The following is a 14,987-nucleotide window of genomic DNA, read 5'->3' as shown; positions in this document are numbered from 1 at the left end:
TCCGGGGAGAGTTGCAGTCCAAAACTTCAGTATTTCTCGACCGTACAAGGTAAAGGTCGGAATATTTTCCATTTCTCCTCATCAACCTGAACCATCTGATCTCCCTCCATCGTTGTGCCCTAAGATTTCTATCGACAAGTATCAAAGTTGATGGTCACGGGTATGGGTACTGGTGCTACCTCTATGGAACGTCACCCCGACCATCTCTCCTGTGACACTGAGTAGCTCAGTCTAGTGGTTAAGGAAGCCGTCTCTAAGTGCCGTTTTGCCAGCGAAGGTTTCTAACGTGACAATAATCCATGGTGCAAAGGGCAGCCCCAGCAGTACAGTATGCTCAATTGGGATTTATACAGTAATGCACATCAATTTATCCTTTTCTCATTCCAGCACTGTATATATTTACTGCTACACGTCTAATTTCGCCTGCGTTTTCAAACATCTTTGCATTTTGGTCTGCTTTAAATATGTTTGTATTTTTACTTTTTTTTTTTTTGGCTGCTGTAATATTCAGATCTATTAAAGAAATCAATGTAAGTAGCATGAATGGGAGCAGTGCAATGAGCAATATTTATCTATAGAGATTTCCTTTAGAAGAAAATACCCACTAATGCTGTGTTTAAAATCATTCCTATTTAGAAAAGTAAAAACAGCAGTCTATTGGAAAAAAAAACAAAACCCAATAAAAATCTACAAACTAGGTGTTCCTACACATAATGATGAGGAACCAAAGCTTTGAAGGTCTCAGTGCTTCTTTATTCACCCAGGAATATTAGCTAGCTTCTCTCCAAGAACCTCAATGCGCCAAATCAGTGTGACTGACACTCAGAGCTCTCGAGTCTGTCAGACAATTATTTCGTTCCTGCGTGAAGGGGAAAACAAACAAACAAACAAATTAAGCAGATGTCCACACAGTTCAAGCAAATAAAAAAAAAATTACTAGTTTTAACAAAAAGGAACAAACATAAGGAAATACAGACAACTGGCCTAGTTCGTGATGGGTATTGGGGGATGCTTTTCCATATTCAAATAAACACCTTTTTTCCTCCCCTTTCAACTAGCAAACCTGGAAAACTACTGCTCTGTGTACACGGCCTTTATGGTCCTGAGCCCTGTCTCAGCAGAACCACAAGAGCCAAATATGGGAAAGGCCAGGAGCATCTACAGCAGGAGAACAAGAAAAAGCTCCCAAGAAGTGAGACCTCATTCTGCTCTGGCAGTGGAACACAACCAGGAAGTTACTCTTCCCCAAGTCACATCGATCATACACTAAGGAGCCAGTTTAGGGGCACCCAGGACGTTCTGAACCCTTGGTGCTGTTGCTGCAAAGAATTATGCTTTACCCTGGAATATTTATTTTTTTGTTTTGGCTGAAGTTCACCCTAAGGTTTCACCTACATTTCACACCGCAGAGAGCTCTGCAGTACGTTCCTCAGAGATGACAGTTAAGCCACCTTTATGCCACCCACCAGTGAGAGGAGAGCCACACAGCTGGGGCTTTCTTGCTACGGGAGGACAAAGAGCGAGCGAGATCCTCGCGTACAGGTGTGTTAGTGTAGAAGCAGTTCTATCTTCCTAAAATTAGTTGCAGTTACTGTGTTAGTAAAATGCACGAGAGTGTTTAGGACACAGAACATGGCCAGCTTATTGGACAATCTAAGAAACAGTGATTTATTAGGTAAAACCAGGCAATGGAAAGCAGCGATCCATCGGGCACACCACGTACAGTTAAGCAAAATAAGGTTTTCTATCAGCAAAAGCATAACGTAGATGAGACAACCTTTTAGAGACTGTTCCTCTACAACCTCAGAAACAACTGAAGTCGCATTTAAGGGAATTTGTAAATGTACAGCAGTTAAGATGATGGGGTAAAGCCCCTTTGCAGTAAAGGGGTTGAAGTAAAAAATACTTAGTAACTGGGCTTTAAAAGTTCTTGGTTTTTTTTAATTAGTGTTTGTAAGAACGTAAGAATCTAGAAGTTTCGTATCAACTGTAATAATCAGAAGGTCCAAAGCCAGAAACTGCTTATAAAAGCCATTGCTCTTTACTGGTTGGACTTAAACACTTGCTTAAAATTAAGCATAATTCACAAAAGTGCTATGGAACGATGCCTTAAGCATATGCTTTAAACACCTTACTGAGGCAGGATCTTACTGATCACTAGGAGTTTCTTGCTTTATTATTTATCATCCTCTATTTATCCCAAACCCTACTAATAATATCTATTTTTGTAAGAGTATTGTATTGTAGGGCTTCTTACTTGAAAATGATCTTCAGTAGCCTTGCCACCCATGTTAAGAACATTCAGAGAACTGGCACGCTTCATGCTGCAACCAGGACAGTGAACATGCAAGGATAAACCGATCAGAATAGCTGAAAACTAACAGCTCTAAAAACACAAGTATAACAACGAGCAATGCACAGTTAAGGGAGTTTGAACAATGCCCCCAAACTGATCTGAATTAACTACGTAACTTAGAATATTTCTATATTCAGTTCTAAATTGCATATATCACCAAAAAAACTACAGGCTCCTCAGAGCTTAAACATTTCAGGCAATTGATTTAATTTCAAGTCAAAATAAAAACTCAATTTTTAAAGCATGTCAAATTCATACACTGACTTAGCATTGATTTTTAATAAACTAATTCTCAGTTTCAATTTTATGCAGCTTCTTACAAAAAGCATCAAACAGTTTAGGAAAAAATGTGAAACATGAGTTTGTCACGTAGGCAGCACTTGGAAAAGATACAACAAACATTAGTTTAGTACTTTCTGCCTCATTCATGTAGATCTTCAGAATAAAATTTCAAAAAACATTTTAATATCTATTATTTTAAACATTTCAAAGTAAGGGAAACCAAGATGGTTGCTGCTATTAACTTTGGTTGTGCTTTTGGCTTTACAACACTCTGAGCAGTGGTAACAACAACCCTAGAACACTGTACTGAAAACAACAAATGGGGAAAAAAAAAATGAATCACCTACACAGGAGCTACTGACAGTCAAAATATCACTGCATTCACTGTAATACCTACGGCTGTTTGAGATGAGGATTAATAATTTACCTACATTTCTCAAACATACACAACATTTAACAAAAAAATAAAGTGTGTGGAATGAAATTTAAGATTAGCCTTAAGCTTTCTATCACCATGGTGACAAGAGGGTTGTCTGATGTGCTGTACCCCACGCTGTCCGTACATCACTTAGAATGTACTACGCCACCTTTGATTTTTCCCCAGCTCTTCAGCTATTGCAAAACTGCTAAATAAGGGCTTTGAACACATCCTTGATGAACTATTCCCAAGACAGCGATGCCCTAACCCTGCAGCACCACTGCAAAGGTTTATCCAAACAGCTCACAGCGGGTGTCAACCAGTTTTTTCTTTCTACTGAAGCAAGACTACTAACAGTCAAAGTCAAGCACGAGTTTTAAATGCTTTCACAAAGCAAAGGCTCAGAAGAATAACGAACCAACCCACTAACGAACGCAGGCGGCAGCTGCCACATTAATACAAGCTGGGTTTTCCTAACATTAAATCTCAGCGTTTGGAAAGCCAGAATGCACGTGATTGTAAATATTTGACATGAGTGTTAGCGACAACAAAGCAAGGACTCATGCACGGTATACACCTCTCATTTATTCAAGGAAACACGTACAACAGAGGTTATATGTGGAAGTCAAAGTAAGTTAATCTGTAAAACACAAACAAAACATTGCATAAAACTCTCCAGAAGAGCATAAAGGTTTATGGAAAACATTCCAGGGAAATAGAACATCCACCAGTAAAAATTTACACACATACTTTTAGGTTCTTGCTGAAGTGCCAATTAAAAAAAAAATAAATAATTTTTAATCACACCTGAGACACTAGTTTGTGTGTGGGTTGGGTTTTGGATTGTTTGAAATCAACATACTTAAGAACTTTATTCTGGCAAATGCACTTTTAATTCCCTCCATGTTAGAAACAGGATTGCACAAAGAGCATGCAAGTGTTTTTCTGATGCGTAAGTGATAGCAATAATGAAAGGGGTGGGGTTTTTTTCCTTTTGAATTAGAAATCTTAATTGTTCTGCTGTATGATCAAAATTTTTACAGTGAAATAAATCAAACCTAACACTAATTTAGCAAAGTTGAATTATTACAGAACTGAATTCTGAAATACAATAAAGAATGAAAGAACTGATACCATGCTTCAGGTATTGTATATTTCAAAGAACAGTTTTTATGAGATTTGTTCTTTGTCAAAAAGGCTTCTCTATGATTTTAAAGAAACAATTTCCCTGATGAGTTTTCCACTTTATTCTCCTCGACCTTCCATATCAAGCCACAACATGAAAACCAAGTCTGTCTTTCATGCTGTGATATTAATGTACTTCTATCCGAGTATTTCTCATTCAGAGTCACACCAGCACCGTCAGTTACTATTTACAGAAGCAGAGTATAAGCAACGGGGGTAAATGAACTTCAGAATAAAGTCTTCAGAGAGACACAGGCAGGGAATGCAGAGGTGGACGGGAAAGGAGGGAGGCACGAAAGCCTTCTACCTACAGCAGCTGACTTCAGAGAAGTGATTTATATGTGTGCTATGTCAGTATTGCAATACTCAGCTATCAAACGCACTAGAAAACAAAGGTTTGCATAATAAGAACTGAGTATCCCTTTTATTAAACTCTGAAACAAAAAGATTAACTCTATTTACTAAAGTTTCTTCATAAAATGAAATCGAAGTGACTTTTTGGAATATCAGTATGTACAGCTATGCTTCATGATCTACGAGGCTGGTGGTTAATACCAGGGATCTTAGCTGGGTTTAATAACAGATGCAAATATAAATAAGGCTTAATAAAAGGTCTATATCCTACAAGAACAGAAACTGTAATATTCATTGTCTCACACACTCAAGGTACATATCTACATAAATGCCTCTCAATGCAATACACTTATTGCAAGATTCAAAAATAAATTGTTCTTTAAGAACTACAGTGACACCTAAAAACCAAGAATATTTTGTCAAAAAGGGAAAGCAAGAAAGATATTGGTTTTTTTCCAGATTTGTTTCACATTTATGTATTTATTTGAGGAATTCTTATCTTGTGATACAGACCCCAGAATATAATTAACATCAATGTGGGTAGATTACTTCTACCTTAGTCAAATAACACTACCAAGTGCAGACAATAAATAGGCAGAGGAGTTCCTACAGGACACTGCAAAGCCAAACATCCTCAATTACACATAAGCAGCATTTTTTATATCTATAATCATGGAGATACTTTACCTGCAGAAAAAATTAGCTCTATTTACTACAGAGAAGGAGGAATAAAACTCTTGGCTTTTAAGAAACTGAAAACCTTTCCATGTCTCTCAAAAATGAGGAGAAATTGCAAAATTAGCTATGAATATATGCATCTACTCATGCAAGAATATACCCGAACTATGATCTATGAATTCTAGACAGAGCTGAACAACAGAAAATCAGTGTATAAAAATGCTAATACTGAAGACAAAGTATATTTTAACATTTCAAATTCTCTGCAGCAGCCAATAAGTGATGAATGTTTTTATGCATTTATTAGAAATATTACATTCATCCAAATCCCTAATCATATGGTAACTAGGAAAGAGGGAGAGGTCAAGTTTTCCTTAAAACTTGAATTTTTACCACAGACTTCACTGAGGCTGAAATGTTAATGAAATGCACAACTAGGCTGAAGTTTTTCAACATTTTCCTCTGCTCTCTGAAATCTGGGTTTTCCTAAAATAGAAACTGAGAAGGGCTCAAGTCTGTAACTCTTTCCCAAAGCAATATATAAAGCTATATCAAGAATATTAAGCTATACCAAGAATGTTAGTTGTGGGTTTACTGCCTTCAAACTTGTAATGTAAAGTCAGTAGTATTCATTATTCTTCACTGCTGTGTGAAAAAGAGAATTTGGCAGGTAGAATTATTGATAAATATTAGTTATGAGGTTTTTCTATTCTTCAAGTGGCTAAAGCAGTAGAAAGGGAAGAAGCACTGCCCCAGGTACTGCACTAGGCTACAGCGAGGGCACAGGAGGAGGGCACACCAGCACAGCTAAGAGTAGATAATTACCCTGGATTCTTTGGTTCACTGTCTCGTGAACTTCCTCCCTTCAGCTTTCTAACCAGCTTCTCACTGCTGCGTCTAATGGAAGCACGAAGTTTGCTAAAGGAACCACTGCGCTTTAAAGATCCAGTGCCATCCTGAAAAAAATTAAGCAAATGTGAAAGTGCAAGAGTTTGTTGCCCTCCCCCAAACCTGGCACAAAACCATTTCATTGGTGAAAAAGTTATTTTAAATCGCTATTAATATATACTTGATACAATTACCTAAACACATCATGTAGCTATAACGTTACCAAAACCAAAGGGTTCCTTCCAAACTGTAACAAAAATTTCTAAAACGTGAAGACATGCTCAAGCCATGGTTCGTAATAATTAATAAAAGCCCACCACAGAAGTCAAACAATTCACCATCACCATGTTACCATTTCATACGAGCGCAATGTGGTTAACAGAGTACAAGCCCCAAGCAAAAGTATTTCATCAGCCTAAGAAAAAAAAAAGTTTTATTTTTTCTAAACATCTACATTCCTTGCAAACACGTTTGTTTAATCCTAAAACCCTTAGAAATATTTCTGATCGTGAACCTGTATGGTTAAATTCCTATGCTTCATTTTAACTCTCACCAAAGAAAACGTAAAACATGATGAAATGAATTTTTCATACATTGCACTCATGTCTTACACTGCTGACCACAATTCCAGTTTTGAAATGTTTTACTCTTTAAAAAAAAAAACAAACCAACCAATAACCCAACAATTTAGTAAGATTAGAAGTGACCACTTCCTACTTCAGAGAAATCCTACGTGATTAAGAAAGAAGAATTGTGAAAGAAGAAAGTAAAGTATTACTAAGCAGACAAAGACAGACACCTGAGTTGGAGTGAGTTTATTAGAAGTTAGAAAGACAAATACACAAATCACTGAACACCAAGATTAGTAGCGAAAAGCATAATTGCTAAAATCTCACACAAAGACTAAACAGCAATGCTACTTTAGAATAATCATAAGTGAAGACATCCAGAGTTCCATATTGATGTTAACCATGTAATAGGTCTCTAAATACATTTTAAAGCACTTGGAGAACATGCCTTACTGTTACGGGTTTTGTTTTGTTTTTCTCCTGTAAAGATCACCATCATGCCATTTCAATAATACCTTGTGTGATACTTTTAACTACCTTTTTTCCATAGTGAACAGCTACTTATAAAGTTCATCGTTACTTTTTTTTTTTTCTCTAATGTATTACACAGCAAATGGTTGTAATAACATTTTGTATGACTAGATACATATCTGGCAAAGCTACACGGGTACAGAAATAGAAAACCCCCCCCAAAAAAAAAGAAGAAAAAAAAAAGAGGACACCAGCACTGAAGGAATGGCCAGTTTACAGGGAAGTGTAGCTCTGACAAGAATCGTAAGGGGTTTGCTAAGACACAGCAGTCAGTACTGAAGAGAGAAGTTAAAGCTTGAAGATGGTGCACGCCCGTCATGCAGGAGACAGTATAAGAATCACAAAAGGCATCTAGGCCTGTCAGAAACGGAGAGAGAAAAACTGAATGAAACTGTTGGGAAAAAGTCAACAGTTTTCAATTTTGAACAGTTATCTTTACAGTATTTCTAGGTCACATTCAAAACAGTATTTTTTTTTTCTGGAGTAAGTACTTGGACTGCCCTTAAGTACGAAGTGCAGGCCCTTGCAATTACCACAACATACTTCTTTATACAATTTCGCCTGCATCATTAATATGCAACTTATAAACGAGCGTGAACGATGCTGTGCATTCTTTAAGTTAGCATTTGTGTAAAATACAAAACACCTTCCAGGAGGGATAGCTTTCATATTACATTTTGTAAACAAAGAATTTTTTTTCAGCTGACACAAGGACAAAAATAAAAATAAAGGAAAAAAAAAAAAAACAAAAGAAAGGAACAGAGCAAGGTGCATTCATTTCAGCTTTAACTTCTGTCAGGAATTTGCCTCGAAACGAAACAGCAAGAAGAAAGAGGTCTTCCCCCAACCTCCAGACAAAATTCTGTGCATTCCTCAGTGTTTTTTAAAACATATCTGTGTGCGTATAGATTATCCAAACTTCTTTACTTTCCCTAATGCAGTGAGGCAGCTGGTAGAATCCACCTTTAAATATAAACTGTGGTTCAATTTACGTGCTTTCCATTCTCAGTGTTAAGTATAAAAACCATTACTGATAGTATTAAGATAACCATTTTCAGAGCTTTTATGTGTAGCAACTAGAATGAACAGTAATTAAAATTATTCTTGCAAATGGCAAAATGCCTTGCTACCAAGTGATTAAAAGATCGAAATCTAACAGAGTATTTGTTTCAAACTAAATTGCATATATTGTTCACACTTTTAAAAGTGACATGAACTTCAGCTTTGCAGGAATGAATGAATTGAAGTTTAAATTCCAATTAGAAGTATTAGATGAGTAAAAAGGCTAATTATTCTTATGGTCTTAAACCAGTGATGCTCTAGTAGCGATAACGATCTAATGAACAAAGGCAAGACCAATTTGATAAATATAGAGTATAACTTTTATTATGCTAACTACCACATTAGGAATAAGCAGAAAAGCTTTTGGGCACTTCAAGTCTGAAATAAAAACATTGAACTTCCAAGTTAAATACTGACCGCATGATTAACAAAACACATTTAACACATGAGATTAGGACAAATAAAAAAATTAATTTATAAATCCAGTGCAAACAAACAAAAAAAATAAAAATCAGAGATATCCATTTCTATGGCAAAGATTAATAGCCAATTTTTATATCACTCAGAACGAGAATCACCTTATTATTATTTTGCTTACATCTCCCAACCATCACCATCTCCTGTGCTCTGCATCTGCCTGCTGCAACGCTGCTCTGCCTGGCCCTTCTTATTAAACAAGGGCAACTCTCACCAGCCAATGAAATTTATTGCTTTTTTTCCACACCTGAAAGCAGACTGATGTACCCAAAAGCCTGTCTTTTTGAAGCATATGGTTTAGAATAATAAAAGTTACTTCTTCACACTAAAAATATGATCTTAAGCTAAACACTATCATACTAGGAAGATTTTTATCTGTCCCCCAACTGGCTGTAAGATCAAGCTACAAAAATGCCAGTTCCAGATACCCACTGTCATTTTTAATACACAAACATAATAAGGGATAAAAATCTTGGGATTTCTACCTTGAATTTTTAAGACAAAAGTAGTCCTTTGCATTTTCAAGTATCTTTGATTAACTTTAAGGGATGGACATTATATGACACATGTAAACACGCACTACACAACCTCACTTAGCACGTTCATTTTAGCAGTTAATAACAGATTTACCTCCAATAGATATTTCAGTTCTTTTTGTAAGAATGTAAGACATTATATCAAAGCATACAATGCTTAATAGCGATTACATTCCATATGGAAGTCAATTAATTACAGTGAATCTTCCAACATAATTTATTTTTTATTGAAGTTTGTTTCATGTGCCACCTGTCCTCCGACAGCTGAGAACACGAGTCAGCTTCACCACTTCAGAAGAATCTAAAGGGAAAACGCAGGTTCCGCACACAGAAGTATCTGCCCAGCAAAAAAATTCTACAATATTTCATGAAACAGAATATTTTGTCTGGAGGGAACACAAGACGGCAAAAAAACCCACACGATATTAAGAAGAGGGAAGAACAGCACTGAGCTAGAAACACTAGCAGGGTAGAGGGAGAGAGAGTTGCCCACTTCATGTAAAGGATGTAATACAAAATACCTTTTCTTAAAAGGGGGAAAACCAAGAAAAAACAAAGATAAGAATAAAGCAACGCCACTTCAGCACACTAAAAATAAAAAGTCTGTTTGCCTTGACAGGTCAAAATTAAAGTTTTCAGATCAACAAATTTTATCACTGAGTTTGATTAAAATATTGACCTAGAAATACTGTCTATTGCTTTTCCAGAAGGCCTTTTCAATTCAAAACCTGCATGCTTGTTTAATTAATGTCAGTAACAGAAAAAAGTTTAATCTATTTAGAACATATAGTCATGCAAAGTACAGCGAAAATTAAGGGAGGAGTACAGTACACAGTTCTAATGCTGAATGGGCAAAATGAGAATTAAAAAAAGAGTTATCCAACCTTACTTTGGCTTGATTAATGATGGAGTATTATTCACATTAGATGCTGATTGACTGTCTTGGCACCGAGACACCAATGCCAAGAAAACAATTGGAAAGTGACAAAAGCAAAGAGAGAAAGAACATGCTCTTTTAAGTTAAAGCAGTATATGTTTTATCGAGGTTTCTTTGGAATGGTAAACGTTGTCTCATGTGGCGAAAAAAAAGGAAAAAAAAAAGAAAGATAGCTATTGTGAGAGAAATGAAACTTCAGAACACTCACTATTGCAAAGTAGGCTACTTCCCCTCCCATACAGCAAAAGCAGGCGACAGCACTTTTATAATCTAACAATATTTTCAGCAAAACTGCAACTGGGAGCTAATTAACAGTGCAATATATATCCCATTGCCTGCAATGGGATAAAGCATGGGAAAGCTGGTGACAGAAGCAAACTACATAAGCCAGATCAATAATTGAAAGCTTGCACTGTCTTTCAAATAAAGGAAAACAATGGTTAGAAAAATGCATAAGAAATCACATTAGATACGTTTTCACTCTATGAAAATCAGTGGTTTAAGGTGAAGCAAATATATGGGAAATGAACAGGAACAAGTGTTGACTCCAGTCAAATTTTAATATGGGAAAGTGATACTAAAATTTCACTTAAGAAATGTGAAGTTACTATCACATCATCATGTGATGGCACTGCCTCTTAAAACAGATTCTACAGCAGCTTGAAAAGTTATGTTCTTTTCTTTAACAAGCTGGGTAAGGAGGAGACTGGAATTATTTTAGTGTTAGACTGATCACTTCAATTTATCCAAAACTTCTAACACTTAATACCGTTCCGTAGCAAATGTTCTTTGTGATTCCAACAGATGCAGGATTTTTAAATAAACATTTAAAATGCAGGTAAATATGGCATAAAAAGGACAAAAGCAACGTAAGTTAATTGCCAGAATATTTCTACAAGTAAAAAGAAACCACTGACAAGCAACTGTACACCAGACCATAAACCAGGACACTCAATCAGCATTAAACAACTTAAATACAACTGCTTGGGATTGTTGAAGAAATTTCACCATTCAGGACAACAACAGAAAGGATGTTTTAAAATTTTAGAACATTACTTTTTTTTTTACATGATATTATGAAGAACAGAATGTTACTCTTCATTTCTTAATTAATTCTGCAAAATTACAAAATACAAAGTTGATCAACCAATGAACGACTGAAAACACGATAGGCTGGTGAGTGGACAACCATTTTTGTTATGGTGATAATTTCTCTAGGCTATTTTCTTAAACTGTGTACTGTACTTACCCCATTCCATTCTACGCTCATACTCACTTCCTCGCCTCCATCAGGACCACTCTCGTACTTTACCACATCAACATTGAGGCTCTCTCGGCTTCGCCTTTTCTCTATGCTCTCAGGGTCATTCAGCACTTCAGCAACTCTCTGTTTATGAACATTGTCAAGACCCTGAGAATTAGGTAAAATAACGAGAAGGTTTTATTCACTATAAGCTGTATTAATCTACCACTTACCACAATAACTGTCTCAAAAAAGGAGTCAACCCGTAACTCCATTACCCCGATTCTGCCTTCAAAGGTAACTCAAAATGAGATGCCCTTTATACGTTGCAGGAATCAACACAGCATGAAGTGGACGAAAGTCCAGCATTTTTAGAATTCAAAAACTTGCCATTCTTTTCTTCCTTCCCTATCACTTGTCAAAGCTTTATGGTGTTCGTGTCACTTACCTGAAGCCATTTGGCCACCAGCTTAGTATTTAAGCAATGCATAGGTCATTAACAGCCAATGCAATTCTCAGTTCTCCACCTATCAAACAGCACAGTATTCACCCACCTTTGGAAAGAACATTGCAGGTGTCTGGATATCTAATACCTAAGACACAGGTTGTGTTATTTAAAAATACTGCCATATGATGCTTGGCACAGTAGTATAATTTATCCTTTGGAAAGAAGCCAAATAGAAAATAAGCTTATAATAGAACAAGCTAGATAGGTAGTCAATAAAATATGTTTACTTTGTGTTAAAGAATGCTCACCAATTACCAAATAATTCTTTAAGTATGTTAAAAGTGTTAGAACACCTTCTATGTTCTGGACTAAAAGGCAAAATCTTTAACACAGAAATGAGAAAGTAACAAAAGGTGAAATCATACTTATTTTCAGTTCTGTTTTCTTTATAATGAACCTACAGTATTTGCTGACAGGAAGAGATGCCAGATAAACACCTTACAAATAGGAAAATATTATGCATCTTTCACTGTGCAAGCAGCAAATGGGGACTTGTGTGACCAATCCATAAAATCTACCACAATACAGAAAGTGAAAATCATGCCAAGATTCTACTTAAAAGCAAAGTGCATTGATAAGAAGGAAAGTTGTTTTAGTGGCATGGAGAGATCAGGTTCTTGGTTCCCACATAACTGCTTTCCACTACCTGAAGAGCAGAACAGCCCTCTGTAATGGAATTCCACACACAAGGAAGCATAAAACCAACACATAATTATCACTATTTTCACTTCCACATGGCAGTATAGTGCAGAAAAGTTCTTTGTATATATGAAAGACGGAAACAAATGTAACTACAAGCTAAATTTTTCTTTCAGTCTTCTTATTACTATTCTATTATGCCTATTTCTCCTGTTTTTATCTGTTCACACTAGAAAATCATCATGTGTAATGGCAACAGTAAAAATAAGAACCAAAGCAAGTATGTTAAGATGCTGTGTATGTTCATTACTGATCTTTAAATCACATCTGATTGAGATATACACCGAGAATGAACCTTCAAGTACATGAAAATCATCCTCTGAAAAAGGTATCTGTATCAGCTATTTCCCCCTCATCCGTGAATCTTCTTTGCTGAAGAACTTCTCTCCCAGATTCATACTTTCCTCTTACCAATTTCATTCCACTGATTTGGCAAACACTCACAAGTTTTCCATCCTTTTTTTATCAAAGAAAGAACTTAGGCCTCCTTATATCAAAGGGACCTGCTGCTGAATTCAGTAGAAGAGCACAAGGTTTGCCAGGAACGTTTTTGTGCTCTCCCTTTTCCAGAAATCTGCTTCTGTATATATCAAACACTGCAGTATCATTCTTTAGAACACAACTTCAAATTGGTATAACCAATAAAAAACAGTACGTTACCAATAGAGATACAATCCGTCACCTAAGTCAGTTTATTTCAGTGAAGAATTTGAGTTTAGACTTGTACATGGACATAGAAAAAAAAAAAAAACAACCCAACAACAAACCCCAAACTACTTCTGCAAAAAATACAATTCTTATTCACTACTGCATAAAAACAAAATTAAAGTTGGACCTTCCAAGCTTTTTTTCTATTCACTTACATTTTCTTATTTTGCTTTCCATTTTAACACTGACTGACAAGCCAGGTTTGCTTGTCCAGTGTTAGGTACTTCTATAAAAGACATTGCATCAAATCATCCAAAAGGGAAAGGAAAAACAAAGAGCCAATAAAACCCCAACAAAAACAAACTCGCTCCCACTTTCTAAGACTGTGAGAAAGGGATACTTGAACAGCAGATTTGGGAGCACAGAGCTTCTCCACATGGAAGGAATAATAGTCCACCTTAAACTGTAACATCCATGCCACCGGTTTGCAAAAGAACCCGAAACAGCAACTGATAAATTTATAAGTCTTCTGAAGGTCTGCACCAGCTGCAGTCACTCATGTGCAGAAACAGAGCATTAGTAAGTTTGACAGCTCCTTATTAGAAGTCGAACAGCATTACTGGCAAAGGAGATGACCAACAGGAACTCTCCATTCTCCTCCTGCTACAGTCTCTCTCCCAGGACAGGCAGCCAGTTGAGGATTGCTGCCCAACACAGGGTTTTCTGCTCTCCCATTTTCCACATAATTTCACTCCCAATTTCAATCGTGCCACTGGTACATGGTGCCACCACTTCAACAATTAACCAGTTTGCAAACATTAAGATGGTATCGGTTTATCACCAGTTCAGACCGAAATTAGAGGGCAACACCAAGCACCAGACACTAAATAGCTAAAAGTTTATATATTCTGCTTGTACAGTAGGTACTGAAGCTGAAAATCTGCATGACCACAATGCAGAAATATCAGTAAGGTGAATTTTCATACTTGCCTGTTTACGAGATCTCATTGCTGCCTCTTCTAATGTTTCAGCAGCTTCAAATTTGCCCTGTCGTCTGTAAAGTGCCCCAAGGTTCTTTAAGGTAGTTGTTACTGTTGGACTATTTAAAGAAAAAAGAAAAAAGCATGTATATATACATATACATGTATATATATACACATATATGCACCAAACTCTTTTCAATTCACAAGCAAATAAAACCTGTTAACCCCTTTCAAAGTACATTAATGGCTCACACTGATTATTCAACAGCCCTGAAACTGGAAGCTAGTAACCAGTCTCTAGAGCTACTCAAGAGAAGCCTGGACTGCTATGTCCCTGTGTTTCTCAGATGCATTGAAGTCAAAATGTAGCTCAATCTGAGTGTGTCCAACCAAACAACTGTGAAGCTTCCAGAAAATAGGTCTGCTCATGCACAGAGTGACCACTGCTGCAGCATGTGTTAGTCACAAAACAAATTACCAGTTCCTTTCATCAGCTATTACTTAGTGCCTATTTGCAGCTTCTCTGCATTCAAAATACACTTGAATAATAAAGGGGGGAAAAAACATCGCACGTTCCATTAACAAGTCTCACACTCCAACAAGTCATTTTTGTTTCAATGACACAATGAGATT

The 14,987-nt window shown here is 36.5% G+C and overlaps 1 protein-coding gene across 7 annotated transcripts in view; it reads right to left on the bottom strand.

Moving 5' to 3' along the window:
- Window positions 1-457: 457 nt before the first annotated feature.
- The window catches only part of KLC1 (kinesin light chain 1), a 48,696-nt gene continuing 34,166 nt past the window's right edge, over window positions 458-14,987 (bottom strand). For 2 of the 7 annotated variants that reach the window (XM_014957525.1, XM_014957526.1), the window contains exons 12-16: window positions 14,362-14,470; window positions 11,523-11,684; window positions 6,099-6,229; window positions 2,258-2,324; window positions 458-859 (exon numbers count right to left, since the gene is read on the bottom strand). In XM_014957525.1, the coding sequence (XP_014813011.1) occupies window positions 794-859; window positions 2,258-2,324; window positions 6,099-6,229; window positions 11,523-11,684; window positions 14,362-14,470 (535 nt within the window). In that variant the 3' untranslated portion in view covers window positions 458-793. Of the gene's footprint in view, window positions 860-2,257; window positions 2,325-6,098; window positions 6,230-6,961; window positions 7,619-11,522; window positions 11,685-14,361; window positions 14,471-14,987 lie in introns of those variants that run through there. The other 5 variants (XM_014957528.1, XM_014957527.1, XM_014957529.1 and 2 more) reach the window with 5 other exon arrangements.

This window comes from Calidris pugnax, unplaced genomic scaffold, assembly GCF_001431845.1.
Source record: "Calidris pugnax isolate Ruff unplaced genomic scaffold, ASM143184v1 scaffold211, whole genome shotgun sequence".
NCBI classification, from domain to species: Eukaryota; Metazoa; Chordata; class Aves; order Charadriiformes; family Scolopacidae; genus Calidris; species Calidris pugnax.
This window is presented reverse-complemented; position numbering and strand designations above follow the sequence as displayed.